The sequence below is a fragment of the Hermetia illucens genome, chromosome 6 (assembly GCF_905115235.1).
Source record: "Hermetia illucens chromosome 6, iHerIll2.2.curated.20191125, whole genome shotgun sequence".
NCBI lineage: Eukaryota > Metazoa > Arthropoda > Insecta > Diptera > Stratiomyidae > Hermetia > Hermetia illucens.
In genome coordinates, this window is record NC_051854.1 from 10,752,354 (window position 1) to 10,780,040 (window position 27,687).

At 42.6% G+C, this 27,687-nt stretch overlaps 1 protein-coding gene across 7 annotated transcripts in view; it reads right to left on the reverse strand.

Annotated features, from left to right (window-relative positions):
• LOC119658836 (serine-rich adhesin for platelets-like) overlaps nt 1-27,687 on the reverse strand; it is a 237,549-nt gene that overhangs the window by 28,851 nt on the left and 181,011 nt on the right. For all 7 annotated transcript variants that reach the window (XR_005250289.1, XR_005250290.1, XM_038066576.1 and 4 more), the window contains one exon: nt 6,207-6,398. Coding sequence is in view for 5 of the 7 variants with exons in the window: in XM_038066576.1 (XP_037922504.1) it covers nt 6,207-6,398 (192 nt within the window). In the remaining 2 variants the exon portion in view is untranslated. The remainder of the gene's footprint in view (nt 1-6,206; nt 6,399-27,687) is intronic.

Here is a 27,687-nt window from a genome sequence, read left to right on the forward strand (position 1 = left end):
ACCAAAACTAGAATTCATTGCTTTCACCCCTATTTCCTTCGAACATTACAAAGTGGATTTACTACCATTAGCCACAATATAGCCCAGGTGTAGTCATACCACACACTAGCCTATGGTCAGGTTCGTGTCGTACTCCCACCCAACAAAGGGGTGAATGGACGTGGAAAAAAACTTTTCACTTGTTCCTCATCTAAATACTTGCACCCGACTCCATCCCCTTGGGCATGGGAATTCATCGTATCCAAACACTTGTTTTACACTCCAGGCTTTATTCCCAACCAGTCCACGCTATTTGTGTTATTCACTTGAAGCATGTGTTATTTGACGAGCGGGAATTTCTTCGTAGTTCTTTTGGGGTGCAGGAGGGCTTCTTACCAAGGGGAATTGTATAAGTCTGAAGATTGTATTGGCTAAGAATGGTATTGGATATCACTTTCGCTCGAGAATGAGGGGTACTTGTCCCTTCAGTTGCTTGATATCGTTGTCGGGAATTAGCAACTTTTAATAGCATTTTCATGTCAACAACTTAATAGACTGAGAAATGCTTGCGTCTTAAATTTGTCGAACAATTGGTTGGAGGGAACTATATGCGAGACGGAAAAATTAGCGGGAAAAATGGATAAGCATGTCTGGAAATGAAATGATGAAGAAAAGAACAAGGTATTAGTCGGATCGAGAATTGAAGGAATTTAGTTGGCTTCGTATTTTTGGATAAGATCCTCCAACGTTTAATAGTTTCAAACAGAAAAATCTCATGGAGTTCGTAATTTGAGGAAAGACATTGTCTGCTGTTCTATCTGCTATGCAAATTAGAACCCATAAGAGAAAAGGACCTGGAGGTTTTGAAGGCAAGAATGTGTCTTTAGATGAAATCTGCGGAGCGTTGTCGAAAGGTCTCATAAAAAAGACCAACTTCTACTACGTAGGAGAATGATCTTGCCAGTACCTATGTACTCCTGGGAAGCTTGTGTTTTTCATTAGTAAAATTGGGAACTCCTATCGGTGCCGGCAGAAGAATTTTTGGAGAAATCTATGTGCGATATTGTAACCGTTTGATTCTGGACAAAGTCCGGCTCAATATGCTTAATCTGTGAATTAAGCCTGGAAATTTTATAGGAGACAAAATCTACGATAGATAAAGAAGGTGTGGTAAAGTCCCCTTCAGATCGAGTGATGGCATAGGATAGGGAGTTAAGCAGCGACCAGAGATATCGAATTGGTGAATCTCGGCTCAAAGGCCGGATATTTTAAATTCCTTCCTGGGATAGACATAGACCGGGCACCGACTGATGTACTCTTGATGTCGATGAGGACATAAAGAGTGAAGGAAGTAGCTATTGCTTTTGCATAGATATGAACCGTATTTATTTAACCAAACCTGCGACAAGGTTTAAGGAGATCAAGTCCTATCTCCGTTCGGCAGTTTAGAAAGAAGCGTTGTAGCCAGAACAGGTTATTTTCGTGTGCCCTAATGTTGCGTCAGATCCCACGTTGGGCGCCATTTAAAATAAGTTGCTAGCGCGTAGAAGACTAACTTTTTGGACCCACGCTGGGCGCCACTTGTGAAAAACCAAACTAGAAATCAGAAGACTTCGCGATATGTTAGGCTCATGATGGCTTGAAAACTATTGGCAGAGGATCACTAAGCAGTTTTCGCGATGGTATTCTCGATAGTATATCAGAGACCAGGAAGCCGAAAAGCACATTATCGTGATGTAATGCAAATGACTAAATATAAGTTTTTGCGGTTTCCTATGCGATAATCCTTACCATATTTTGAGGTTTGTTCTAGCACTAACATTTGGAGACTTACATCCTTCATACTATGTTACCTCTATATTTCTTCTTATAGTTAAGGTCTGGTGGCTCAAAATGATTCAGAATTGATCTTTAAAAAAATGAATGAATGCCCCTGCTTTCGGACAAATATGAATTAATCAAATAAATATCAACAGCCCAGGGGAGAGATTGCAAGGGTGCTTGCCGTGGAATCAAGGTCGAAAATGAGATTGATAAAACTTTTTTCTCATGGATTTACCTGTCGAGGATTTTCGATCCCTGGCAAACTAGCTTTCTATTGGGAGCATTAGCTAAACTACATTGGTCTGGTATGGGGAAAAATGTCGACGTGTGGTGACTAGTTTGTGATGCGCCCACAAATGCTTTAGCCGTTTTACGCCAGTGAAATTCTTATTTTTACAATATTTATACTTTTCGCTCCCATTTGGTCTAAGAAAGTCTTATGTACTTTCCAAACTTGCCAGCAGTTTAAAAGGAAGGGTAAGGGAAGCTGATTTGCAACGGACATTTAACTCTAGGCGAGGCAAAGATTGGGCATCAAAATTCGTTCGGACGTTTGATAATTTACCGAACCTGGAGTCAGTCGATTGAATATTTTGAAACTCTTAGCTGATCTGAAGAAGAACAGAATGACCTTCTAGATTGGCTATGACCTTTCGAATTGGCTATGCCCAATCACGAAAGTTGACCTATGTAGGTGCAGCTCTGCTGAAGTGTCCCGTCGATACATACTTGAACCCTTCTGTGCTAGCCCCGGAATGTAATGAGAGAGAGGGGTTTCGTGGACACTTCAATTCCTCTTATGTTTTTTACAATACTTTTTCAAGATCCCTCTTCACCAATGCGTCGGGGCCATATCGATGTGCGACATATTAGGCTAGGGAAAATCGTGGGGGATTTTTTTGTTTATAAACTCAAGAGTCCTAAGTCTGCATCGACTTAATGTCGCACCCGACCAAATGGAGAACATCTTACTTCTGCTCCTAGGGCAGAGGTGAAGCAGCGTCTGATGAATTACCTCTGCCTTGGTATGAGAACGAGTCGTCATCGTCTCCTTTAAACTTATCCCAAAAAATGCAAAAAAAAAACGACCGCGCTGTTGGGGGTTTGAGAAGGCAAGATCTACGATAGATCACATCCACACTTGAAACTCAACAAGGGCACCACGATCCCTTCAGAGAACGCCAATCTTTCTTTCGTTGCAACATTCGTATCGTACATACCTATATACCCAACCAATTTTGATTTTCCAACTATCAAGCTAGAAACTAAAGCTTTCTCTGACTTCTTGACCACTTCAAAGACCGTACCTTTGTTGTTTGTCTGCGGGTTTAATCCGACAAGGACTTCACCACCCTTTGTTTGCTGAACGGAAGACACTTCTTCTTCGCTATCGTCGGGCTTGGTCTTGAAACCAATTTTGCTGAGGACTTCCGCAAAGGTTTGGCTTTCCATCGGCCGAATAAACAGAGTTGGCTGTCTAGTCTTCCTTCGTCTGCTTACTTTTTCTTTTAGTGCTCCACTATTCGTTTCCGCCCTAATTGTAGGTAGAGGTTTTTCTGACGACGCAGCGTATTGCTGGCCCTTTTCCCCTTCTCGTCTTCTCCTTTTGAGCACTGGAGAGTACACTTGGGTGAAGTCTCCTGTAGATGCCCTTCCTCGTTCGTTCTGTAGCGGATTATCTACGATCCGCTTGGCGCTAACGATGCTCTCAGCGGGGGTGGCGGTTGCTTCTGCTTTTCGCGCATCTTCTGTTGCTCTCCATGTCTTCCAGTAGATAGAAATATGAACCAGAAGTTCCTCCAGCTCCATCTGTCCGTTTTTCATGCCTTTGCTGCGATTTTTCAGGAGGAATGTTGCAGGCCCGCATGCGTTCCACAACTGCCGCACTGTTTTTAATAAGCGCTTCCTCTTCGACTTTTGCTAGGACAGTCGATTGCGCTCCTACTCGGCTTATATTCGAAGTCATCTGCTTAATTTCAGTGGTTTCTACTATGCCTCTTTGCGGAACAACAAGATTGCGTGGTAATGTTTGGGTTGTCGTACTTTGCGAGTCTCCTTCTTTGATTGGTTGTGCGCTTCCCGATGTTTCTTCGAGTATTTGCTTGCTGCCTCCTTCAAGATGCCAAGAAACCGGGTGCTTGTTCCGATATTGCTCACTGATTACCGATCTAAGCTTTTACCTCCGCAACGAACCACGCTAGCAAGTTGTGAGCGGTTGCACTTCGATGCAAGTTGATTTTTACAATGCCGATCATGCTAGCCGCATCGTTGCCCTTTTCAGTTCCGCCCTGAAGATTGGACACCGCCCCGAACCCGTACTGTGTGTAATATTTTTATTAGACACGTTACAATTCCTGCAGAGAACGCAATTGTTTCTTTCGTCGCAGAGCTTCGATTATCGACGATGAAGAATGGATTGGAGGAACTAGGACGAAGCTCTCTTCCCCTTTTGTGATGCAAAGGGCTTTCGTCGATGGTTTCCTCAATCCTTGAAAAATAGTTGCCTTTAGCCCGGCTTTGGTATGAACCAGCAGGGTTTCGTCCTAAATATAATTAATCCCAACAGCTGCCAACCACTTTCGGCCATGCTATTCCCAGAACAGAGGTAGGGCAGCGTCTGATGAGTTGCTTTTGTCCTGGAGAATTCGCAAGTTTTTCCTTTTTTTTAGGAAATTATAAGATCCGCGCGCAGATCCGCTCTTTAAAAAGAAACCTCTAGAAATAATTCATCAATCTCGGTAGTATTTCTTTGGTAAATTGCAGCTCTGGTACTTGCATGAATCTGAATAAGGAATGTCGCCCCGCAGAATCAAGTTGCCGATACAGGCGATTTTGGCACTTTTGTATGCGCTAGCGTCAGATAAGTTCTAGTAATAAATACCAATTCTAGTACCAGCTCTATTTGACCACTAGTCCTATCAATTAATGCTTTTGCCTGTGAACATAGGGACAACTGGTAGCTTCTATCAGATAGAGCTTTCCACAACGAATGTTCTAGCGGGCGGGAATCAAGCGTATTTAATGTTTTTGGAAACGAACGCCTTATCTTGGAGGAGCTGTGACTTGAGATTAAAGGAGATCAATTAGAGTCACGGACCACTACTTTCTGCGATTTAGGGATCCGTCTTCCATATTCCTCCTCCTTTCCATCCAGGACTTCTTCGTTTAAGAAGGACATTTCCCTTAAATGTAGTTTTTAGATCCCGAGGAAGGGCGGAGACCGTACAGACCGTATCTCGTCATCACATGAGGCATGAGATCCAAGTATTAGATGCAACTGTGATCCCTCATTGAATTTCTCTCCTTATAAATACTACAATCTATGCAGAGTATTTTTAACCTACCCTCCCTCCTTGCAGCGCTATGCCTCATGACAAACAACCTTACTGAGCTTTTTAAAAAAATCAAAGGAGGCCAGAATAATTCAGATTATTTTTCTACTTTGATAGATGCAAGGATAACTTTCCATTGTCTCATCAACAATGATTTTGTATCTTTTATCTCTGCGACTCACGAATTGATGCTGATTTGAATGAAGCCAAATGTGATATTTTAGTGAAAATAACAAATAAACATTTCAAAGTTGAATGAAATGAATGTTTTCATAAAAAATCAAGCCTTGATCCTAATGGAAGATTTTATTTTCGCAAAGATAGTTCTGTCTTTGAGAAAAAAATCGCTTCTTTTTTTCATGTTGGATGATAAACGTGTTATATTTAATTCAAGATAATATAATCTTGTCTATAAAGTATTCTAGACAAACAATTTTTTTGGCTCTTGATTTTGATTCTCATTCATTTTTTTCAAATTGAAACCAGAATTGCGCTATCACCATGGTTCCGCTACTAAATTAAGTACCTTTTAGCTTTCACCCCCTCCTTTAATATAGGATAGTCTAGACGGCATCAATCAAGGAACTTTCTCTCATCGAATATGATGAACCCTTCTACATAGTTCAGGCTTGTGTAAGGGCTAAATACATGTAATTATGTCTCAATTTAGATAGTATTGGCTTCGCTAGATATCAGAAAAAAATGAATCCCACAATCTGAGTTCCGTGGTCATATATCAATAATAATTGACCCACTTATCTGAGCCACTAAAACTGAAATTGCGCCAATTAAGGCTAATAAGCCAGTAATCATGAGCTATCACCTTTTAAGATAAATAGATTCTTCCTTCGTACTAAATACGTTGAACTCTGGATTGAAGATTAGGAAAATCACAAAAATTCAAAAACAGAGGAAACAGATAAGACGGATATGATATCCTACGTCAATGCCGCAATCTCCATAATCTAATCTTAAATCTAATAAAAATCTTGCGTGAAAGATATTAATCCTACTTTCTACCATATCTTCCTTCTCTAAAAATCTTGTATAAAAGATATTAATTCTACTTACTTTCTCATTATGATTTCCGGGACGGAGTAGCGTCTCCTTAATAATCCGGATATGACGGGCGTTGAATTATTTCCTGAGCCCATTTTGCTGATATCACTTAGTTTCTGCTGTTGTCTGAATTTTACTCCAAAATTTCGTGTAGTGGGGATATTCCACTCAGACGTAGGTGTATCGGTATCTTCGTACGAACGACTGCAATAGATGCATTCGACAAGATGAAATATTGTCGAAGATACTTTTTTTTTTTTTTATAGTTTCACACTGACTTATCGAGATTTAGTGTACATTCAGATCAGGTTTGGTTGTTCACATTTTATTTATTATCTAAATCAATTATGCAAATTTATTTTCGAAACTTTTTTCTGCATATCTTCATTGATTTTCAACAGGTTTGCTTAAAAGGTATTTTTTTCAAGATCACAGTTCGATATTTTGGTAACAATTTCATTTGGTCACATAAAAAAAATGCGTTTGGCACAGATTTACGATTTTTATCTAAATATCACTTAAAAGTCGTTTTGTATCTTTTTCACATTTTATGCAATTCACAAACCGAAAACGTATTGAATCAATGTCGGTCACATTTTCCAAGTGTGGCGAGTGTGAGAGTTTTGATCTTAGAAATTTTCTTAAATCGAAATACCGAACAAGTATCAGCTTCCTGACTACATATTCGATACAAACTGTAGGAGTTGGGCGATCCGACTGAATCACCGCCACGTTTTGGTCAACTACTTAAAGCGTGAGTCGACTCCGATCTGATTTTAGAGCCTCACTGCAAAGGCTAGACTAGAGTCTGTTGATATCTTACAGATACGGATGAAAGTATTTGATCGTGTGGTGTTTTCAGATATGGAAGCAATGTTTTGTTTACTTTATCTGATCCCATAATTAGGGGCTGTAGAAGTAGATGTACAGAGGAATGAAACAGTTGGTTCCCGAAATACGGAAATAAAAAAAAATATTTTAGTTGTAAAGATGTTTTTTTTTCTCAACCTATCAACTTTGGCTAAAAAACCACAATAATTATTAATTCCGCCGGCTTTATACTCCCATTTTTGAAGAAATTTAAGATCATGTTTGTAGGCATTTTGTGGTCATAGTATCCCTATTAATCATAGTATCTCATGCAAGCTTATAACCGTCAGGAACTTTAGTATATTTCCTACTTCCACCTCTTTCAACTTTGCATCTGGTATGAGGTGTTCTCCCAGATGCCTCGACCTACTTTGTGCAAGTGCCGGTCATTGTCCCAGGACGTGTATAGAGGTTTCATCACACTCTGCACAAAACCTGCAGGCAGTGTCCTACATATCCCTAGCTTCCCTAGCCGACAGTGATCAGTGAGAATTCCCACTATGATTTGAAGGTTCCTTTTGCGCACGAGTTCATATCCCCCAATAAGCACCCTCGACTGCTCCATTCCTGGTAGGTTCGCCCGGTATAGTTCCCTCAACTGTGCTTCTTCATTTCTTAATGTCATAGCCATGAAACCGTTTCCAATTCCACAAAAGGGTTCTGGCCTGTGTTAAGGAATCCATGCTCCTTTCTTGGCTAGTTCATCTGCTGTTTCATTGTCTTCCAACCCAACATGGAACCCAGAGTATTAAGACCTTGTTGGACGAGCCGAGCGTATTCAGTCTCTCAAGGCATTCCCATACCAGTCTAGAGTTCACCTGGTTGGACCTAAGTGCCTTGATCGTTGCTTGGCTGACGGTGAGAATTGCAATGTTCTGCCGGAGATAAAAGGAGGCACATTTGTCTATGGCGTATATTTTCGCCTGGAATATGTTGGTGTACCTACCTATTGGCTCCAAGTTTATTTTCCTTGGACCAATGACACCGGCACCCGCTTCCTCTGCTGTGAGGGATCCGTCAATGTACCAAGTAATCAATTCCTGGTTTAAGTCGTATGTCCCAGCCACGCTCTTCCAGTTTGCCTTGTTATTCCAACGTGATTCATACTTCGGTTTTGGCAGTTTCCCGCCTCACTGATACTCCCGGCCATCCTGAATATTGCTGTTTAAGAATTATGCAAGCTCTTGGTTTTTCACAAGAGCATGGTGGAGGTTTATCTGGGCTATCTTAGTGCTGCCCATTGGCTCTGTTATTGTTTGGAGCTCTTCTCCACTATCGGAGTATCACCCTCCACCTCCGACATGACGATTCCCGTGCGCCGCTGTCCACCCTGAGCCCTAGAAGTCCTAGGTCGTCCAGCTTCTACTCTTCACTGCTCCTCTATGGTTTTCGAGACTTCTTCGGGGACTTCACCGGGTGAAAAACCCGGTGTTTCCTCCGAGGTGTCTTGCCTCGACTTTCCCTGTGCACATGCACGGGTATGTTGCCAAATCGATAGTTGATATGGCAATGACGTCTGCTTGCCTCCAGGGATCGGTTATCTACCCCGATCGTGAGGAGCTTACCCTTTCCCTCCACCTTGCTTCTGAAGACTCTCCATAATCGCGTATGGAGATTCTCATTCTGAGCGATTAGGAGGCTCATGAGACCTTCCGTCTCTATTATCGCAGCTTTTGGGAGAAAAACTATCACCATGTGTGCTCCTGGTAAATCATCCCCAGCACATTTTGACAGTTCTGCTCCTTCCGAGCTTGGTAATTTAGGAACTATGGTCCTAAGCCACTCTGCAGTGCTTTCCATCGCGCAGTCCACTAGTATATGACCTGATCGAAAGCGTATCTCGGTGAACACAAGTTTCGCAGTCCATTCCTTGCACATCGGCCTGACGACAAGGTCTTCCATGGTTTCCTGCTCCTCACGAGTAAGTATTTGCTCGAGAAACATTTTTGGCAGTATGGCCAGTCGAATGCCCCTGACCACACTAGCATAGCTAATGGCTGTGTAATCTATAGAAAGATTGCCTTAATGGACAATGGAGTCATTTTTCCAATGGCAAATTATAATTGTTAGCTCAAATATAATTTTTATGGGTCAGTAGATTCATTGTATCCACGTTTTTTGACTTTATGTTGGGGACCAATAGTAATGAATCGTTGTGAACTTTGAGTTTTTAGGTATCCTTGCATACATTCTGTATTCACCGAGTAGCAAATGGTAGTCATGATACCATGAGTCCGTCAGAGGATTCGAATTTATATTGTATGAGATACTTTGTACTCAGTGTACGCGCAGGGATCTTGCGAAAGGCTGCAGAATCTTTCGCTAGTTATCATTAGGCTGTACTTTATCTAGTGAGCCCGCCAGAAAACTTTTCTTCTCAAAAAAGATAGGAGGGTGAAATTGTCAGGCTTTAACGAAGCGTCCACCTTGGGAGGGATGTTCCCGTACGAAGTTTTTCAGACAGAACGTAGATAGATTAGATATTTTCTGTTCAATACGGTTTGTTAATTCAGTAAGTGGAACATGCCAAAGTATAGGAGATACCTAGTATTCTATTAGATCCTATAGGTTTTCTGCTGAAGTATGATGAAGAAGTCAAAAGGAACTGCATCGCTGTGATCGTTTTACATAAACGTATCAAAACACCAATACAGATCCTGCTCTCGAGTTCGATGATCAGATATCCCGATTCCACTTCCCTGTCGCGTGTAAGGCGAACTTCGAAGATCTAAACTCAGCCCTGGCGGCAATCAATTGGGTTCCCTTCCTCATTAGCGTGCGACCAAGCACTCAACACCTTCTATATCTTCTTGTTGCTTATTACGTCCCGTTCTCTCCTAAGAGCTTGCGTTCTTACCCTGTCTGGTTGACCACTGAAGTCCACAGAAAACTTCGTCAAAAACACACACTCGGCCAAATACTTGACACATAAGTTCAGAAACGAATATCTGACCAGTGTTGAAGACTCATTAAAGCGCGGAAACCTCAAACATTTCTGGTCCCACATTCGCAACTCCCGCTATCCTGCCCAGCTATCCCCTCCATCCACTAAATTCTTTGGCTCCTCATATAACTCCCCTCAACTATCTTCTGATTTACTCTGCCGCTACTTGTCCTGAGTCTTTGTTCCCTCTCTTTCCTCCTTTTCCCTACCGCTAGTGGATGGAGCCTGATCCGCATCCCGCATCACTTCGCTTCTTACCCCCCAGTTCAGGCAAATCAGCAACAGATCAGATTTTCTCTCTCGGCAAGCGATGGGAACACTGCTGGAATATGGACATCACTTCCACCATCTTTTCATCGACTTGAAAGCCGCCTGTGATAGCATAGCCAGGGTACGTCCATGAGAGAATTCGGTATCCCGAACCGAGATCAGATAAAAGTACCTCGAATCTCTCGGCAAAGGTGAAGAAACTAAGAAATAGTCTGCTATCGAGCCCTGAGGCAAACATCAGTGTTTTACATGTAAGGCCAGTTCTTGACGACACTAGTAATTATAGAACAAGAGCTTAAAATGATATGGGGAAAAATTAGTGACAAAGGGCTGCATTTGGATGATGTTTAGAAAACAGCACTTAAACTGGCTGTTAGAGCCATTTCTGCAGAGATCGGCGGGGACTTTTGGAGCATGCGTTCCTCTAGAAATATTTCCCACGCCAGGGAAAAAGTAGAGCCTAATTTTGCTACCAGCACTTAATAAAAGCCAGGGGCAGTTTTCTTTAAATCGTTCGATCTGACGGCTGGCTGCGATGGACGGAATACTATAGAGCTCTGCTCTGAAGTCTATCTCGTGGAATGTTATATGTAAGGAGTAATGACGTATTTGTCCTTTTAGTCCCAGAAAAAAGCGTGGACTTCACCGATGACCTGACCTTGCATATAGTTGCGACGTCTAAGTCATTAAACGAATGAAGAAGAACATCAAGTTCGGTCGTCATACCAGTATATCTGGATGTTATGATTGACGCCAAGCTGAACTCATAAGTACACTTCTTGCCTGTTTATGCAAAGTGAGAAATGCTAGTACGTCGTTGGAATGGATGATGTCTCACAGAGCTGGACTGAAGCACAATCGTAGGCTGCTTATAGCCGGCATTCTATCCTACTGTATTCATCGCCGGCTTTAGCGGAGATATTAACGCAGTAAACGAACCGAAAAAAGGCGAACTCGTGATACCACTTAACAACACTGAGGTTCTGTCGAAATTTAGAAACATATCATAGGAGGCGCTCTTGTGAAGAAAATGCATAAGACTAGGGGACAGAATCTAGCCAAAATGCCAGGAGGACAAGTGAAGCTGCAAAGGAACACACTTGCCAAATTGACAATAACGATGGATGCAACCCCAAAGGATCCATACCCCCTATCAAAAAGTTAACTAGAAGACGACATAGAGCAATAAATTATAAACAAATCGAATTTTTCACGGTTCTCGGTGGATGCGGTAGAAGCTTTTTACATAAGTTGGCATTTGATATTTCCTTCATGTGCTCCAAATGCGACACACTCGGAACATATTTTAATTTGTTGCGAAAATTTACGCAATATACTGAATACGGTAGTTAGCACTAGGTAGAACTGTGCTAGTTTGCCTAGTCAAAGGCCCGATCTTTTCAAATCACCGTCCAGCGTATCAAGCCACCGTTACTTCGGTAGACCTTTTGGTCGTTTCCTGTCTACTTCGATGTTCAGACCAATTTTAGCAAGGGAATTCCCGAATTACCTGACTATACCATATCAATCACAGATATCTTTATTTCATGACGTTTTAAGCCACTGGTCCAATGTAGCGTTATCGTTTCCAATACGGCGAGGCGCCATTCATTGTCTTTTATAGTCAGTTCAGTCACTCAAAGGTGAGGCCGTGAGGTCATTGATATTATGTAAAATTATGATAGCGTAAAACAAGATTCACTGCAACGAATCATGGGTTATGCGTACCCCAATATTAGGAAGGAGTAATAGAATTTCCGTCGACTTAAATTTAATCTTACAGATACAGGAGTTTTGGGCAAAATGGTCAATTGAAATAAAACGGTGAGCCAATCCCTTTAACTATATCCTTCGAACACATTTATCTGTGGACTATTTTAGATGCGACTATTGATGACGGCCCGGTCTTAATATCATGGTATTCCCGACTTGTATAATCTCTACGATTATCCAGAAGCGTCAATAGTTGCCAAATTGAGAAAGCTATGAAGAATAGGTCATGAGCAACGAAGGTGTGTTCCGAAAGGTAGAGGAAAGAAAAGCTCAAGGACATTGGCTAGGTTTAAAAACACGTCAACGATAGGATGGCTCAACCGACGATGTCAGTAGAAAGCCCTTGAAAGGCTTTGAGCCCTTATTTAAAATCCTGACCAATTTCACTGTGAAAACAATTATTGAAGGATAGTTGTTAACCTCCTGAACTCAAAGGTACGCAGATCTTTGTCAGCATTGCAAGAATAGAGCACTGTGCGAATGCGAAACTGGTGTGCCTACAAAAATGGTAGTTATTAAAATATTTCCATCAATCACTGTACTATTTATTAGCGCGCGTACATGGCGTCTATATTATCTGAGAGTAGCGATAGCGCTCTATCGTCTAGAGATAAGTCCGTGAATGTGATAGACTCTCACTGGCACCGTGCGGTTAATCACAATGACTTCAAGTAAATATTGTCGATAGAGATAATAACAATTAGCGACTTGTCATGGGGTCTTTCTTTGGTCTTTACTTACAGTAGCTTATTCCACCTTGTGAGTGGCGCAGCTACTACTTCCATCTTTGCGCGTATGAGACATCACGACTTGTGTGTGTTCCGGATAGACTAATGAACGGGGGCTGACTAATTCAGAAAACTTATGAGATTTCTGTACAGAATTGACGATAATCAAGCGAAATTGTTTACTATTTAAATCCGCTGAGTGCCGTCCCAGAGGAATAAGTTATGTAAAAACAGAAGGTTTGCATGTAGCGTAAGATACTTTCATGGTATTATAGTATCAGATCTATGAATGAAAACCGCTTTGAACCGAATAGCAGGTGATTTACATCTGTGAAGGTGATTGACTTTGAGGATTTCCGCTGGTGAATGTATTAAATCTGAAATTTGAGCCATTGAGCATTAAAGCTAGATTTGTTCTTCTTCATACTATCACCTCTCATCTCAGATACGAGAGCTGTAGTCAGTACCACAAGGTAACGATCTGATGGTGATTTTCACTCGAACATGCTGAAGCATCAAATCAGCTTCTGTGTATGCGATATTGCAAATCATTGGGTTCGGTCAAGCCAAGATCAAAGTCAATAGATTGAAAGGCAATCTGCAATCTGACCATCACCAATTCTCATCTGGATTATTTTTCGAGTCTTCATTTAAGGAAAAACCAAAAACTGCAACAAAATCTTCTTCGGATTTACCTGAAAGATACTCTTCCGCAGATTTCAAATTTCAAATTACCGGAAAATCAAACGAATCTCTAATTTTTTGCACGACCTCAGATAAATCAACGTATCTATATTGTAACAGCCGGATATCAACTGCTTCAAAGAAGTGGGAACCATGACCCACCGATATAGTAACCGAATGAGCCCAAAAAACTGGGAGATATTCAAGATTAAATTGTGATTCAGTAATGCGGTCTTTACCAACTATCTTTGGCATTCACAAGATTGATTTGGGGAATATTAACATTGCTTGTACTTGAAATATGCTGCGATATATGTAAGTGGGTACATGTGTGCATCCATGTTTGGTATCTCATGAATATTTGACCATTTTCCATACGTGTCTACGTCAGAGAGCTGTACGGGCTAAAATAAGAGAAGATTTATAACACACCCCCCACAATCTTGTACCACGCGAAGTGTTTGCCTTACGTCGTCTCCGGACAAAAGACGTGAAGAATTCAGTTTTTTTTCCCCCGAAAATTTCAATGTTGGATAAGATTTTATTATTGTTTTGCTTTTGGGCCACATTACATGCATGTGAAATGTCTTTTCGACAGCTGATAAGAGAAATTCTAAATTCCATATTTCAAGTAGATTTCAACGGAAAAAATAACGAAATTATGCAAGCGTATTTGCGATAAATGCAGGATGCTTAAAGGTTTCGTGGGAAGACGTAAATTTGTTCAGATAAATGCAAGAATAAATAATGCCTTTAGAGAGGAATCATGCAGGGAAATTCCCATCAGGTATGATGCTACGGTTGGGTAATTGTAATAACACCATTCGCCCCAATAGGTTATAGTCGAGAGTACAGAACGGTGCTTCCTGTTTGTGGAATACTTCCATCGAGAGACTTCGTACAGGATGCGCCGCAGACATTGCAGGATTAATATCCAGTCTCTTCAGCCTATTCACTTTTTTATCGAATGAGTATGACCCAATCTCAGTAGAGTCTCTTTGGCACTGAAGATTACGCATATATTCGATCTTAGATGACTTCATCCGAGCATTTTTTCAATGAGCTTCAATCAATAATGTTTGTAGCGACTATAATGCATTTATTCGTAGAACATATCATCATCATCATCAATTGTGCAACAACCAGTATCCGATCTAGGCCTGCCTTAGTAAGGAACTTCAGACAGTTTTGCGCCGAGGTCTACCTATTCAGTATGCCTAAAAGTTGTCTCGCGTCCTGACCTACACTATCGTTTCATCTCAGCCAGGGTCTGCCTCGTCTTCTTTTGCTACCATGGATATCCCTTATCGACTTTCCGGGTTGGATCAGCTCTCTATCGACGTCGATAGGGCTATGTGAGCCTAGCTCTGCCAAGATGGTAGTTGCGACGCTAATCTCGAGACAACCCCTTCGGGACCCTGGTCGGGTACTGTGCATTGAACCGGTGTTAGTCGACCGCTTTGCGCCAGCGAGCGTTGATTCGTCCGTGAATTACGGGATCAGCTAAGCGTAGGTCAGGCTTCAGAGAACTGGGGTGGAGGCTATGTCCCCTCCCTTGCACACTATGCGCTGCTGAGTTTTCATTTTCAGCGAGGACTGACATACTCGATGTGATACCGGGACGGAATAAAGACCGAGCTTTACTAAGTGGCGCGACTGACGGTGCTGGAACGGCAATTCTAACACCCTGATCCGAAAAAAGTCCAGTCAGAATCGCTAGTCCTGAACAGGTGGATTCGGACACGAATCGAGTGAAAGTGCAGTCGACCGTCCTAGCTAGAGCCGAAGAAGGAAGGCTCATCAGGAAATGCGCGGTAGTGGTGAAGAGTGTGCGGTCGGCAACGTTCCTCCAGAGGAACGAAACCAAAGGCGTCAAAAACGGGCTGATGAAACTGGAGGAACTATTGGATCGCATCTCCTTCTACAGGCGGACGTAGAGAGCAACGGAAGATGAAAGCAAAAACAGCCGCACTCCTCGCTGAGATTGCTGGTTGCCCCCAAACGGACGGCAGATAGCCCACTGCAAAGTAAACTGAAGAAAAACCGGAAATAGGACGACGTGCCTGAAGGAGACTTTATCAAAGAAGTTTCCAGGGTGCAAAAAAGAAGGCGAAGAAGGATGAAAGGAAACAACGAATTACGCCGCCAGAGACACGTCTGTCCAAAGACAAGGAGGCTGCAAACCAAAACCCAGGAGCGGAAAAGACGAGGAAGCGAAGAAGGACTAGATCGTCGACTTTGCTCATTAAGCCGACGGAAGGCAAGACATTCGCACAAGTCCTTAGTGAAATTCGCTGGAGGAGACGATAAAGCGTGAATGTCTACAGGTAACCAATGCCCGGGTAGGTACCACCTTTGTAAATGCTGCCCGCCGTGGCTGAAGTCCCCGAGCAATATGCGAGGAAACCCCTTAGCAGCGGGAAAATCAAAATTGGATGGATAGTATGCAGGGTACCAGTGGGGATAGTCTCCACCAAATGCTACAGGTGTCTTGGGCTATGGACACATCTCAGTAACTTGAATGGAACCGGATAGAAGGACACCATGCCGAAGATGCGGCCAGGTAGGTCACCAAGCAAAGACCTGCAATGAAAGCGAAAGTTGCGTTCTCTGCAGGGATCGTGGCACGTCCGGTGAGACCGTCGCACATACTTCGAGCTCGGGACGGTGTCCAATCTTTAGGGCGGAACTGGAAAGCGTAAGGCGCGAATGGCATCATCCCCATTTCACAAATTAACATGCACCGGAGTGCAACCGCTCACCACTTGCTAGCGCCGTTCGCTGCGGAGATTGATGCTGATCTAGTGCTAATCAGCGAGCAATACCGAAACAGGGGCCCGGCTTCATGGTATTTCGACTTATCTGTCATCTGGGTTCGGGAGGACGTGCGACTTCATGTTCTTGTCGACGGCCAGCGAATTGGGTTTGTCTGAATTTGATGTTTAGGGATAACGTCTTTTAGCGTTTACCTGACGCCAAATGAGAAGATGCTGGACTTTCGACGCCGGCTTGAAGGCGAATCCTGGTAGGCGGTGATTTTAATGCTACGGTTCTTGAATGGGGCAAGCCTCAGCCAGACTCCAGAGGGAAACGGGGCACGTAGTTTTAAACGTTTTGCGCGCAGAGGCTGTGAAGGAAGCATTTTTGGCATCACTGTTACGTCGGAATCGCTGACACCATCGGTGGACGGGAGGCTGGTCCTAGAAGACTTCTCGACAACTGATCACCAGTACACCGCGTACGAAGTGGTTGATGCTACTTACCGACGAGCACCAACTCGATGCTCCCCCTGTCTGCGAAATGTCGCGAGGGTGAACATCGGGAAGTTCGTCGAAGCTCTTGGAGCAGGCAGAGACGCGCTGGAGGACGCTCCGGGGAGTGGTAGCGCCGCAGCTGACACCGTCGCAAATTCAGTGGCGAACCTGAGAACGACGGCGTGTGAGACTTCCATCACATCCTCAGTCGCGACAAGCCTTCTATGTACTAGTTGGCAGGAAATTACCGGCCAATGGAGGAAGTGTCATAAGCTCCGCCGTTTGATACAACGTTTACGTGACAACGAAGAGGCATGTGCCATAAAGGCACAGTAGAGATCAGCAAAAAGGAGACTCCGCAGCGCGATTAATAAAAACAAAGCTCGCGCCTGACAGAACCTAGTCAACGAGGTGAATGTGTAGGGTAGTGTGGCAGTGGGGACTCGGAAGCAGGGTACACAGGAACGGGTTCTCTCATTTATGTTATGGCTCCTGGTAGTAGACATTCTGGTATGGCTCCTGGGGAACTCAAAGGTCTGCCAACGATCTAGCCGTAATAATCGCTTGAATGCAACTCTGCATGTAATTCATAGTTATTGTCTCCTTAACGGACTTAGGGTGAACGTTAGGAAGACTGGACTAATTTGGTTCATTGCGAACGTTACGTGGAGCAGATGGACGCTGCCCACCTTATCAGGGGCGGAAATGCAGCTGGTACAAACAGTCATGTATTTAGTAGTATATCTCGACTTCAAGCTAATTTGGAAGCACTATATCCAGGAACAATATTAGAAAACTTGGAGATTGCAAGACCTGGAGACAGCTTTTGGTATTCGGCCTTCCGCTATCAAGTGTACTCCAAAGGGTGGAATTGCAATGATTCATGCAGCCGAATGGAGAAATTTAAACTCCTGCCTGCAGACGAAACTCTTCGTGTCCCTTAAGAAGTAGGACATGAAAAACCTAGTAGGGTTTTTTAACGGGACTCTGGTCCTTAAACTACTAAATGGAAAAAATTGGGCTAGTGATCTTGGCTATATCCAACCAATGTCAGGTTGAGGAGGAAATGGTCTTTGTACTTGTATCCGTCTACAGGTATTTGGCCCGTATACCAACGAACTTTGAATCAATTGATATAATCACAGGCCAGAGTACTGCGGTGACAGGACCTAGATTTTCTTGGGAGGCTGATATTCGTGTCTTCGGTTGAATATGGCCAACAGTTATACGGAATTTCAAAATGTTAACTGCAGTGGATGCATAGAAACATAAATAAAGTTGCAGAAATTGCATAAAAATTATGATTTCTTCTCTGTAAAATTGAAGTGATGATTTTCAAGGATCGAAAGGACGAAAGGACAGAAAGCCTTGAAGGATGATTGAAACGTATCATCCATCAAGGTTTCACATTTCACACTTCATATTTGCCCATTATTTATTCAAGTCTTATAGCTCCCAAGGAAGACCATTACCAAATCAACGACCATCATCGTAAACCTCAATGTCTTCTAACTAAACGAATTGATAAGGCACCGCACAGTCAGATAACAATCCTCAAAACATCAATTATCAGAATAATTACACCACTGCGATGACCATCAACTCCGTAATGAAGCTAATAGCCCCTGGAGCAAGTGGTAAACCCACAAAGCTCCATTACATCCAAACTCAATGATATTCACCACTGAGTCCTCCCCTTCGGACAATTTCACGAATCCCCCAGAGTCCTATGGATGTTCCGGAATCCTAAAGGACCACTTTAGAATAATTGTTATAGGGTTACGAGGGGTGAAATGGCATGACGACAACAACAACACATTTCTATGCATATGTAAATATCCTACTACGATGCGGTTGGTCCTTGCGTCCTTCTACGCGTTGCGGTCTGGAATTCGTCCTCATCAGCTCTTGCATGATACATTTGATTTTAGATGCTCGATTTCCGACCATCACGAGAAGTCAGAAGCAATTTAGTTCTTAAAATGAATTGTAATTGAATCAAACAGCGCTAAATTGTACATTTAGCAATACACAGCATGGGGGAGGCTGTGGATGGAAATATTTATGCCCTCGGGGTGAATTGCGTGTTCATACGTTGAGATATCCACATTGCGTGATGCGAGTAAGTTTCCAGGGAAATTGACCGTTATTTATGCCTCTATCATTGGCCATCGTCGGAGTTCACAAGGATGACCACATGCACATTCAGATTAAGGATTTGTTTGTATATTTTTGTTAAAGGTTCGGTTTTCCCAAAATATTAAGGACCTAGCAGTGGGTGACATTTTACAGCCTAACTCTTAAAACCTCTGATAAGTTAGACTTTTCAAATTTTTCGTAACAGGATGAATATCAGCTTGAAAACGCTGGCTGGAAACCTATTTGCGAGCCTCTGTGTGGAACACGGAGATGCATCCCCTGTTCAACATCGACGAATCACATATCCAATACACTCCCTCATATAGTAACGTATAAACTTAACAGATGAACTCAAGTCCCGTGACGCATAAATCCTGGGCAGGAGTTCAGGAGGATATATCAACCGACGTATGCACAGTGTATAGGTGTCTCATCCATTTCTGTCCTGAGTGATATCTCTAGTGTAGAGACTTAATATCCTTTGGGACCTGAGGCTACAAACACCTGAGGAATGGGCTCCAGGTAGGCATCCATTCATTCATTTCTGTTATTTTTTTTTTAGGAAATAATGTTAGACACCTTTCACTTTGAGCCTGGCTGAATTGTCCTTGACATAAAGGACAGAACGTGTTGCGTTTTCCGGCTGTAGTTGAGGTGAATATGGTGGAGTTCGAAACGAATACTTATCCGAACAGCTAAGTGGAAATTGTTTCCGGTAATCGAATTCAATAAAAATCTATTTCAATCATGCGCCCCAGGAGAGATAAAACAGTTTCGCTTTCACTTTGGAGATAGGATTCCTCCTTGCTCCTGGTCGGCGAGAGTTCTTTAAGGACTTTTTGATGCGGGAATGAGCCCATGAAATACGTGTTTAGTTTTATTTTTTTTTTCGGGGGCAATAATGTAACAGGAATTGGGGGAATTGTTAGCGACGTTTTGATTGACTGTCTTCCAAGGCGTTTTGAGCAAAAGCGGTTATGAAACATCGTGGATGATGGCACTTTATGATGTGGAGTTAGGATCATAAATCATTGTGTATTAGCTTTTGATAAATAGGCGGGAAGAAGTCATTATAAGATGCTAAAGTCAAAGAGATGGACATAAACTTGAGCGGGAAGATTTTGGACTGATTAAATAGTTTGGAGTACTTTAGAGGCAATGTGCAGGGAAGCGTATCACAGTAAATGAGTCTAAGTGAGGTTTTTGTTAAATACCGTCCCCATAAAGCCAAAGAAGCTCACACTATTCAAGCCTACATGGGAGTCGTTTGATTTAGTTTGGGTTAGCTACCGACAAAGCCGAGAGATTTTTCGGCGAAGCTGCTTACCATATAGTTGTTTCTAGTTGCCCCTTTGCGCAGAATTCATTGCGGTTGAGTTTAACGTCCACATAGTGAACAGAGTCCTTCCAGGCTCGTTATAAGGACCTCGCACACTATGTTCTTCAATTACTGCATTACCACTACGACGTGAACCCAATGAAACCAGCTGGGTCCTTATTGGGCGGCCACTTGGAAATCTGTGTTTCAGGTGGTACTATTTTCTTGCTAGAAGTCGTCAACCTCGACCATCTCAGCGGATATGGCTTAGAGGATTGTATATGGGGATGACTCTAGGATCCTAGTAGCGGCGTTTCATTCCACAGGTATCACGTATTTTACTGCTTTAGGCTTTATCCGCAGGTCACCCTGGTTGGACAGGATTCGCCATTTCTTCCAGTCGTAGTCTTGGTCCAGGTGGAGCCGAGGGCCTCACAAATCGCCAACTACCGTATCGAGTCATCTTTGTTTCAGTTGCTTTTGGGTCGTTTCCCATCAACTAACATTTTCAGACTAATCTCAGTTGATTTTTTTGGTACGTCTGTGATCTTTAACAGGTCACTCACGATACACACTCTCTTGGTGCCCTAGTAAGTAGTTCTGACCCGCTGGCAACATACCTGTGTTTTAGGTAATGGCTTTGAGAAATCAATCAGCGAACTGGGGGAAAGGCGAGAGAGAGGGAGATGCGTCTGAAGGAGAGTTTATCCAAGTAGTTCCCAGGAGCCAAAAGAAGAAGACAAAGAAGGGCAAAGGGAAACAACACGCTACATCGTCAATAACTCGACTGCCCAAAGACAAGGAAATTATGAATAGAAAACCACTAACAGAAAAGACAAGGAAACGAAAAAGAACGAAACGAACTAGACCGTCAGCTCTATTCATTAAGCCGACGGAGGGCAAAACGTTTGCGGAAGTCCTTACTGAAATCCGCTACAAGATGAAGCTCAAAGACATGGGAGCAAAAGTTTCCTGCATACTATAAACAAATGGTGGCGGAGTTCTCGTTGAATTAGCTTCGAAAGCGGTCATGGGGCTACTGGGGAAGAAGGTCCTCGTTTCTACTCTATAGCTTATCTGTTTTGCAGAAATCCGAGGTTTTGACTGCCTCATAAAAAAGGCCGAAGTGGAAGAGGAGCGAGGGTAAAAATCGAGAAGTATGCGGAAATTCTTGGAACAGGTAGAATCGAACTGTAGGGCGCTTCGGGGAGTGGTAACGTTGCAGCTGACACTATTGTAAACTGAGTGATGAATCTGATAACGACAGCGGAGGGGAACAGGCCGTGATAAGTCTTCTGGTGGACTGGTGGACGGCAGGAAATTGTCAACCTACGAAAGGAATATCATAAACTCCGCCATTTGGTACAACGCTTACCCGCCCAGGAAGAGGCATGCGCCACAAAAGCAGAGTACAGGTCAGCGAAAAGGAGACTCTGCAGCGCCATAAATAAAAGCGCGGCTGATAGAACCTAGTCAACAAGGTAAATGGGCGCCGTGAAAACTTGGCTATAAACTTGTCACCCGGAAAAAAGGGACTTTTCGGAGACCCTGCATACTTAGTACCGTCCAGATGGACCGCATCGTACGGGTATTATTCCCCAGACCTATCTGAAAAACCGCTCCCTGCTCTATGAGACACTAGAAAGCCAGAGGAGGGTGGAGATCATACCGGGAGTAGCACAGTGTGCCATCCCAGTGTCAGACCTTTCAAATGCTAAGTCTGGTAAGACTCGACATGCCAGAATATTTACGCCTGCCAGACGTACTGTTAACAAGCCCAAAGCAGACTTTGGCGTATTGATACGACGAGTAAGCGAATGGATGACTACTTATGATTTCAGGCTTGCGGTGGAAGAAACTGAGGTAGTCATCCTGACCAGAAGGAGAGTCCTTACTCTGCGTTGCCCTTCCTGCTAAGGAGCGTAAAGCCATACATAAGCGCAAGGGAATTGATTGGTCGTGAAGATCGGCAACACATACTAAATGAGTGGCAACGCTCTTGGCACACCGAGTCATAAAGCAGATGGACCGCCCGGTTCATTGGTAACTTAGGTGCGTGGCTGCATTGAAAATACTTCGCATACTACGCATTACGTTCGGGTTTTTTTCTGTTGCAAAGATCATGGAGCTCCACCAGTGGGAGGAAGGGAATTCCTGAAACAGTTTCTCTCCCCTCCCGCTGAAGAAAAGAAAACCCTTACTTGAAGTTGATAGACCAGTAGCTTAAGAATAAGTATCCCATATTCCTACCTATTTAACAACATCAGGAATTGGGTAAAAAAGTACCAACTGGAAGTCGTAGGTTTGAGTCGATCGTCCACCTTGCGGAATTTACTGGGAAGCGTCAAGGATCCTTGGGCATCGGAGGAAAAAAGTGGGATTTACCGAATAACGTGCAGCGACTGTAATAAAATATACATAGGACAGACGAAACGCCTGATAAGGGCTAGATTTAATGAACACATTAATGAAGCGGTAAGTAGTGCTCGGAAACAAAAGGCTCATACCATTCAACGTGAAAATCTGTAAAATTCTGTCCGCAAAAGCACTCACCTACCCATTAAAAAGCAGTAAGGACCTCCACAGGTAGATGTGGAGAGTGTTCAAAAAACAGGTGGAAAGGAAAGAAAAATTGTTCATGATTAGACTAGATGACTGGTCACTGAAGATAATCACGAACAAAGAGTGGTGATCCTACCGTGATCTCAAATGGAATCATCAAGTTCAGGGGAGGAGAAAAAGCAGAAGGAAGTAAGAAGATAAGACTGCTTCCTATTGAGGAGGAGTAGCAAGGAGACGACAGCGAGCTGCGGGGGAGTCGGTTCAAAGAAGGGAAGGGCAAGTTCCAAGGAAAATATTGTTGTAGTGCTAGCTCAAGTTCGCTGCTTATACCAGGAGCAGGTTCGCGGCAGGGGCCATATCTAGGTAATTTGGGATACTTTCTTGGGAAATTCCAAGAGCTTATATGGTGGTTACTATCAACTCCAATACGAGGAATAGTGTGAGCTTATATTATCCTGAAACCCAATTCCAGGCGCATATGTATTTTCAAGTCCTGATTTTTTAGCAGTGTAAGCTTTATTTGACGTCGAGGGAAGTACCCCTGAAACGGTCCTTATATCACCCTACTTCCCAGGATCCCATCGGGACTAGTCGAAAAATTTATGATATATTGCGCAAGAAAAGCGCTGTCACTTTTAATCGGCGGCGATACCACCGCGCAATGCAAAGGCGCTAAATGTACAGATGGATTCAGGGAAGCACAATAATGTTTGTAATTTGTTGCAGACAAGAGGTTTTGGAACACTGAAGGGTAGTGAAGTAAGTATGCTTAGAAACTAGGGCAAGATGGGTAGTGGGAATCTTCACACCACTAATTACTCATCGCTTGGAGCGCATGGCATTTGTTCAGCACTGCGCCAAGGAGACCTAGAAGCCATTTTATGGTAGGTGCACTCTTGAAAGTGGCAAGGAACAGGGTACCCCTAGGATACTTATCAAGGGCATGGAGTCGGGCAAAGGTTGTTCTATTCCCAAAAAAGACAAAAACGATCCCTTTCAACCTAAATCTTTCAGACCAATTTGCCTGACATATTTCGTATTACTACGTAAGGCTCCAAAATCATTTCACCCCGCGTAGGCATTTCAATTTGATAGAGGTCAATTTTCTTGGATTTACTCGTATGTCCTGTTCTGCGTTCCTTATTGGCAGGACTAGATACATATCATAATATGGAAGGATTGGAAGTCCTCCCTCCTTTCAGCTAGTTAAGACGCATTCTCGATAGCGATCCACTGAGCTTTTTCCCGCTTTTTCACTTTCATATGAGCCGTTATTATGTCATCTTCGCGAATATCCTGTTTCTCTCATAAATGTACTTCCATATGGGGCTAAAACAGTTTTTTTTTAAATATATCTAATTTGATAATATGCATATTTACTCTATTAATTTACATAAATACAAACATTTCACTTGAATTTCGCCCCCAGTGTGAAATTATTCTAATTAATGCACATATTTGTCTGCTTCATGCTTCATAATTCAATCATCCGTCTGGATTCCATTCAGAAAAAAATCGGCCACTAAGTACCCAAATTTTTAAGTACGGAAAATTTCACGCTTCATGTAAAATTGATTTATAACATGACATCTTGATAAAATGATTGCATAAACCTTTTTTTGGGAAAATTTGGAGGCTGGCTGTTTGCAAACAGAGTATGGCGCAAACAACGGAAAATATCCGGCGGATGGGGTTCATCAGAAATTCGGTTTCGACAAAGCAAACACCAACATCCAATGAAGATAAATTAAATTTTTCCTCAAGATAACATCTCAATTTTCCCCAGAAGTTAGTTAATTATTTGGGAAAACATGGAGTCCAAAAATATACAATGCGAAGAGGCTCCATTGCGATCCCACATGAACGGGCGCTATGCGGCGCAATTCCACTCATTGGAAAAGTACTTTTGAATAATTTTGGGCAATTGATTTGTTTGACAATGTGTTTTGCACAACAAATTATCTTGTTTTCTTTAGGACGTTTGCTAAAAATTCCGTCACGATTGGTCTTCCTTCCTGGAAAGGCACCCTTCGTCTCCCTTTCCGCGGGGACGAAAAGTCAAATAAGTTTCACTGGCGCTGATTAGAGTGTACTCCATCCAGTCAAGGTAGTTTGTTAGCAAATATTGTCACGACCTACGAGAACTAGTTGTGTTTGTCTTGCAAATTTAATGGAATAAATTGAATTTGTTTATATTTTCAATAGTTAGGTCAGTTTATCGGTCGCGTGAACAACTGTCACGGACGTGATAAATTAAAATGAGTGTCGGCGAATTATAAGAACATGGCCGCTTCCAAATTGAGTCTAATCAAATTCAATTGAAGCAAATCCGCACACGACATCCGCTGATAAAGTGCGGCACTATTGGACTGAATAAATATAGGAGACTGTATTGTCTTGAAAGGCTATCGGTCAATGTAAGAATTGGGAGCGGATGCCCGATCGACCGCCGAGACAGATATTTTCAAATCAATCAAACTAATGGAAAGGAAGATGCCTAATTTGCATCCCCATGGAACGAGTCGGCGTGTTATGTAAGTGATGTTGATAGATACTTCAAGGTTTCAGAGCATTTAACACTTTCCATTCGGTCTGTCTATATTTACTGCCAATGCTAGGGTAGATGGTACTTAAAACTAGAAAACCAGCTTCTTCAGATATGGGCCTTTAGTACTACATCCTAACTATGGAATATGACATATGCCGAAAAACTCTCGAAGAAAATTGGGGTATTTTTATATCAGGGAGATAGCGCTGATGTTTGGGTCCTTGCAGTCGACCAAAATAAAACATGAACAAAAGCTGGTTATCGACAAGTAGTTCCAGTCGCTTAAGAAATCTGTTTCCAAGATAGGTGGTCCAAGATCTTCTCCATCGGATTCTGCTGCTGTGGTATAGGAGCCAGTGCTAGCTAGGATTATACATGTATGGTTGGCGGCCTCTGCCAGCTATCGCCAGGTATCGGTATGTATATTAAAGACCATGAGCATGCCTGGCATATGCCGAAGGCTGTTCAACGAAGAGCGTCTTCAGAATGGTTGCTGCACCACTTTAAGTTTGTCATTTTTCATTCATTACTTCCCCACTTTGTAACCAATATCAAAACTAAACTCTGCTCACAGATATATTCGGAAACAAGTCGGGAAACTGGAAGCTGCACGCTTCACGTATGAAAGGTTTTGTGTATTTCTTTTATTAAGCCATTTAAGTGTGCATTAGTCCCATTAGTGTCTAGCATGTAATATATGCGTATATTACGTGAGAGTATCCACTTTCCGCATCCATCCCAAACTTGGAAGGATTAGGCTCTATGTTATAGCCTACAAGTTCGACCGGTCAAGGGATCGGATGGTAAGGGATTCCTTGAACTGACAACTCCCGTTGGTGAAACCAGGGAGTTACTTTCTTTGAAGGATCGCTAATTCATCAGAACCGAAGGCTCGCCCGAAGTAATGTGTCAAATGGTCCCAGGCTAGTTCTGTGATTATTAGGAGGTATTTAGTTGGTGTGCGTAAATGCATTGACCTACCATGTCCACATCTATATCCAGAAAACAAAAGATGAGAAAAATCTGGTCCGCCCCAAGTATGATAATATCCTTAAAACAGGGCGGAATTTACTAAGTTGGACACATTCATCGTACAGCTGAAAGTCCGAGGTGAAATCGAGAGAAAAAAATTACGGGAAGCAGAGGCGAATTTAATTACAATAAAAGAGAGCAGTGGTATCCTCCGAACGGTCAGAGCAGATCCTGCGACAATTTGATGTGAATTAAGCAAGCATAGAAAGGAGGAACTATGTAGCCAAAACTTGATGACTTACAAAAAAATATAAAGGCATATAGTCATTACTAAAAACAAAGGTCAATATTAGATCACCAGTGCGGAGGGAATTATTACAGCTATGAAGAAAGAGTAAGGACTAGAGTGGACAGGAGTCGGATGTGAAGAGCCTAAACAAGGCATACACGGAAACGAAGTTATTGGAGACATCAGCAATCAAAGCATCCTCATTTCTTACGATAGGTCGATACCTGTGTTGAAAATGCGGAGAAGAAGACTATGTGACGAAGAATTGCAACAAGAATCCTCATCACTAATTCTATAGTGAAGTCAAGAATTTTGATTGTCAGCATATCCCTGGTGTCCAGCCCACAGCGTGGCCCCGAGTACATAGTGCTATTGCAAATTCTGCAGCTAACTTTGAACAAGTACCATGTGAATACCGGTCTAACTGAACCAGTTGCAAATAAGGAGTCATAGACATCCCAACGAATACATGGGGCTTGTGATGCTGGCATGCCGGAAGGGCTTAAAGCTTTCATATAAACCATATAGTTGATCCGCATTGAACGTGTTAATCATAGAAGTTATCTGACAATTACTAGTTAACAGTTTTCATATTTTGTTTATGATTTAAAATTACTTCGCAAGCTGAGTTACATTGAGTTGTCAATAGAGGCCAATTGATTTACATTGGAAAATGACTTTCCAAAGGCCACGACCAACTTGAAATGAGTAAATGTGACACTTCCAAATTATACCAATCACTGGTTAGGTATTCATCTAAGTTATAGTTTTATCCGCTTAGTTTACCTGCAGAATTCTTCGCCCATACTATGATAGTGGATTCCATTGCATGACATCCGCAATGGACGCACAGGTTTTCCGTTTGACATTTTCTGAGACTAGAATGTCCCGTTGACATAGCGCAGACAGAAATTGATGAGAGATGAGAGAAAATTGGGACGAAACAGCCAAGGCAAGAATAATTTTTTTGCTATTAGGGCGCACACTACACTGCACTTTCCGATACTTGGCAATAGGAGCCCTCAGTTTCTTATGTTGGTTGATCTGCTTCCTTTCCTTTCAGTTGTCTAATCAGAAAAGTAAGTCCTCTCATTGCCGAACGGCAGTCAGATCACGAGAGTGGATTGTGGGGTTTAAATATT